Source organism: Paramormyrops kingsleyae, chromosome 13, assembly GCF_048594095.1.
Source record: "Paramormyrops kingsleyae isolate MSU_618 chromosome 13, PKINGS_0.4, whole genome shotgun sequence".
Lineage (NCBI taxonomy): Eukaryota > Metazoa > Chordata > Actinopteri > Osteoglossiformes > Mormyridae > Paramormyrops > Paramormyrops kingsleyae.
The window spans coordinates 3,344,947-3,348,656 of record NC_132809.1 but is presented as its reverse complement, the minus strand read 5'-3'; the positions used below and the strand labels follow the sequence as shown (position 1 = coordinate 3,348,656).

The 3,710-nt window shown below is 52.8% G+C and overlaps 1 protein-coding gene across 1 annotated transcript; it reads right to left on the bottom strand.

The window, feature by feature from the left end:
• Positions 1–845: 845 nt before the first annotated feature.
• Positions 846–3,063, bottom strand: LOC140578247 (uncharacterized). Its single transcript, XM_072698677.1, has 3 exons — positions 2,595–3,063; positions 1,738–2,062; positions 846–1,639 (listed from the first exon to the last, which is right to left on the bottom strand). The coding sequence occupies exons 2-3, from the start codon at positions 1,753–1,755 to the stop codon at positions 875–877; spliced, it is 783 nt and encodes a 260-aa protein (XP_072554778.1). The 5' UTR covers positions 1,756–2,062; positions 2,595–3,063; the 3' UTR covers positions 846–874.
• Between the last annotated feature and the right edge of the window lie 647 nt (positions 3,064–3,710).

Below are 3,710 nucleotides of genomic sequence, written 5' to 3'. Positions count from 1 at the left end.
TGACAAAGGGAGCAAAGTGTGAGTGGAGTGAAACAGCACTGCAAATATCCATTAAGTGAATTGAAAAAAATTAAATTAATTTAAAAAATCAGTGAATGTAGATTGTGCGTCGCCAGTTTTGGCCTTACATGATCGCCATCATCATCCTCATCATCACCAGTGCCAGGAGTCACAGTGCTGGGGCCTTGGTCCATGGGCAGCTCTGCATGAGCTGAGAGGACCTCTGCCACAGCAGCGGGTGAGGAGTGCAGAGGGAGGGAGCCATCAGGGAAGTGCAGAGAGGAAATGGTGTGGTCATGTTCCTCTTCCTGGTCTGCCTCTTCAAAGCCTTCATCCTCCAAGCTCTCCAGGACATCGGGGGTGCCATCTGCACTGCTGGGAGTACAGGTACTCCACCCCGATGAGTTCTCCTGCAGCGAAATCCGGCTTACAGAATTATGGCAGATCATACAAAGCCGTAACCATTACATAACCGGGGAGATGGTCCATGGTTAGAACATGGTGATGGTCCACATAACCACACCTACCTGTGTACTCCCCCCTGGTTTGTATAGTCCTCAACCAGCTTGAGGCCCAGGAGCTCCTGGCTGAGGTGGTTGAGGCTGTGCTGCAGCTGCCCACTGTAACAGCGCAGCACCTGCTCCGGCTGGTCCGCCGCCACCACTCTGTCCTCGTTCCACTGCACCAACCCTTCCAGCAGGTAGGCCTGGAAATTTTCAGCGTTGGTGGAGGTGCCTGTAAAACAAAGGAAACGCGCATGTTAAGTCGCTCAGTACGCACACACGTGTACTAATTCAGTAGCAAAGGCACATGCAGAAAGTGTAAGGAGGACATACTCACCAGGGATGAAGCGGTTGAGGTGGAGGTAGAACGACTACAACGACGTGGAGCCGCGCGCGCAGCGGTAGGTGTGGAGGACGATCCCTCCCTTGGTCAGCTGCCCCGTCTCCGTGTAAAGCCATAATCCAGGAAGGTCTTGGATGCAACCAAGGTGGCGCCTCTGGGTGTCCCATATGACGTCCATCCTCTGGCTGTCCAGCAGGGGGATGCCCATCGTGTCCTTCACATCCCTGAAGGCCTCTAGCAGTTCAGCGATGAGCCGCTCAGTCTCCTGGGCTCCGCGCGTACGGCGCCGACAGTGCCGAGCCAGCATCTTCGCAGTCAGCCTGCCGGTGATCTGGTCTTCGGTCAGGCCCACGATGCCCTGCTTCCCCTCCAGTTCCGCCCGAACAGCCTCCCTCAGGCGAGCCACGTCTGCACTGTCCCACTCAAAAATGCACGACGACAGCTTCGCCATGAAGAGGCCGTAGAGCTGGTGGCTGTCCGTGGTGACGCCCACCGCAAATCTTCGCATCAGGTGCCACACGTCCAGCCTGACGACCAGCTCCTCCCATTCGCAGAACATGGCGGCCGCTCTGGACTTCCCCACCGACGAGCAGCAGTCTCTGTCCACGTACAGGAGCTTGGGCGGAGGGACACCGGCTTCACGGTAGCGCCGCATCAGCCCCGTTGCCATGGGCAACAGCCCGTCACCCTCATGAGCAGTGAGCACGGACATGAGGACTTGCCCGTGCTCATTGCCCACGTTGGTTGACCAGGCCATTGTTCCAGCCGCTGCACCTGCCAGCTTCTTGGTCACCTAAAAAGAAAAAGGTTACCATCAATCCACTTTTGTTGAAAGCCTGTGTGTGTGTGTGTGTGTGTGAGAGAGAGAGAGAGAGAGGTGGTGAAAATTACCTTCTTTGTGGAATCCATCTTCAAGACAAATCAAAAAATTGAGGTGATCCTGGCCTTCATCTCCCCAATTGGAGACCTGACATCCTCAGCATGGACTGTGAGGAGCCACTGGGCTGAGGGGACGGGCGCCATGGGTGGTGGTGGTGCCACCTGCTGCACAACAGCACCAGGGACCTGAAACTTCCTGCACACTGCCAGATATCGCAGTGTGCGTGCCATCCAGGTCTCACTGTGCTGCTCCTTCAGCTTGTTGTGCAGCATGGAGACACTGTTGCCGAGCGAACGCTGTCGCATCAGCCTCACCACCTTCAGGTCATAGGACAACCTGTAAGCACAAAAACACACACATGCACACAAAGTTAAAGGATTTCATTCAAAAAGACCAACCTTTCAACTACACTAAGAGGTAGGCGTGTGTGTGTCTCTGTCAGGGGGTGGAAGGGTAATTGTGGTGGTGTAAAAGAGCACAGTACGGGGTGATTCAAAGGTGCGTGGGGCCCAGGCAAGAACAATGGGTGCTAACGACTTCACATGTAGCAATCCAGCAAAATGTCAGAGCAGGTCAAAGAGGCCAAGCTGCCAGATCAAAGAGATTCTCAGACACCGTGGCTCCGAGGTGACATGAGTGATTGGCAATCTAGCAAAAGGTCAGAGCAGGTCAAAGAGGCCAAGCTGCCAGGTGTCAGATCAAAGGGACTTTATCAGACACTGTGGCTCCGAGGCGACATGAGTGATTGACCTGCTCTGACCTTTTGCTAGATTGCCAAAGTGGCCAAGCAGCCTCACGTCAGATCAAACAGACACCGGGGCTCAGAGATGTTCGCATCCCAATGCATAACAGATAGAGAAATGCTTACCTGTACGTCAGGACGGCCGGAAACTCTGCACGGTGCGCAGGGTCCAGCTGCCCCAAGATGTCCTGTGACCAGCCTGCCACCTTCTTACACAGACGGCATTCGAGGTACTCAGTGGCCATGAAGTACCAGCCGTCTATGTCCAGCACCCTCCTAACTTGTCTTGTACAGGCCGCAGGACGTCAGGCGCTGCCCGACCCGGTAGCAGTCGGGCTGCCTGCACACGAGCTTAAACGCCCAAATGCGGTAGGGCATCCACAGGAAGAAGGGGCGGGTGAAGAAAGGGGCGGGTGAAGCTGGCGGCTGACTGAAGACGGGGCGTGGTGCGGGCGGGTGCCACCACAACTGCAAGGAGTCAATAAGGACAGGCCTCCCGTCCTTATTCCTCCTGAACAGGGCGCGGCTGATCCACTTGTGCTGCTCCTTTGGCAGCTGGGGCTTCCAGGCTTCTGGAAGAGGGACGTCCTACAAAAAAAACAACAATAATAATGTCAATATCTGATTTGGAACTCGTTCTACTACTCACTCTTAGTATAAAATAAATGAAGCAGGATGCAGTTTTGGCTACATATCACCTCAGAAGCAGCAAGAGAGACGTCTGCCTTTGCGGAGGCTTTCCGGGGAGAGGAGCGTGAAGCGACCGCTTTGGGGGTGGGGGGCGGGGGCACAGACAGACTGACAGTTACATGGCCAGTGTTGTTGGAAACATGACATACAGCATTTTTTTTAGTTTACTGTGAGCAGTGTTACAAAGCAACTAGCAGAAGCCATACTGTTATTTGATTTCTACTAAATGATTAAAAAATTAATAGAGAATAAATGACAGGATGAGCAAGACAATGAATGAATGAATTAATTAATTAATTAATGAAAGGCAAGTTTAAGCACATAGTCATAGGCATGTAAAGAAAAGTTGTGGTTAAGTATTAAGTTCTCTATGTAATTATCCTACTATGGCAGACAAGCAGACAGGACATGCAGGCCAGTGCAGCGTAGACCACCAGCACCAAGGACAGTGAGGCTAACATTCAGCTTAGCTGCTTACCTTATCCCACTTCAGCATTTACGGCTAACAAAGATGAATAATAACAACAACAACAACAGTAAATATACAGTTCA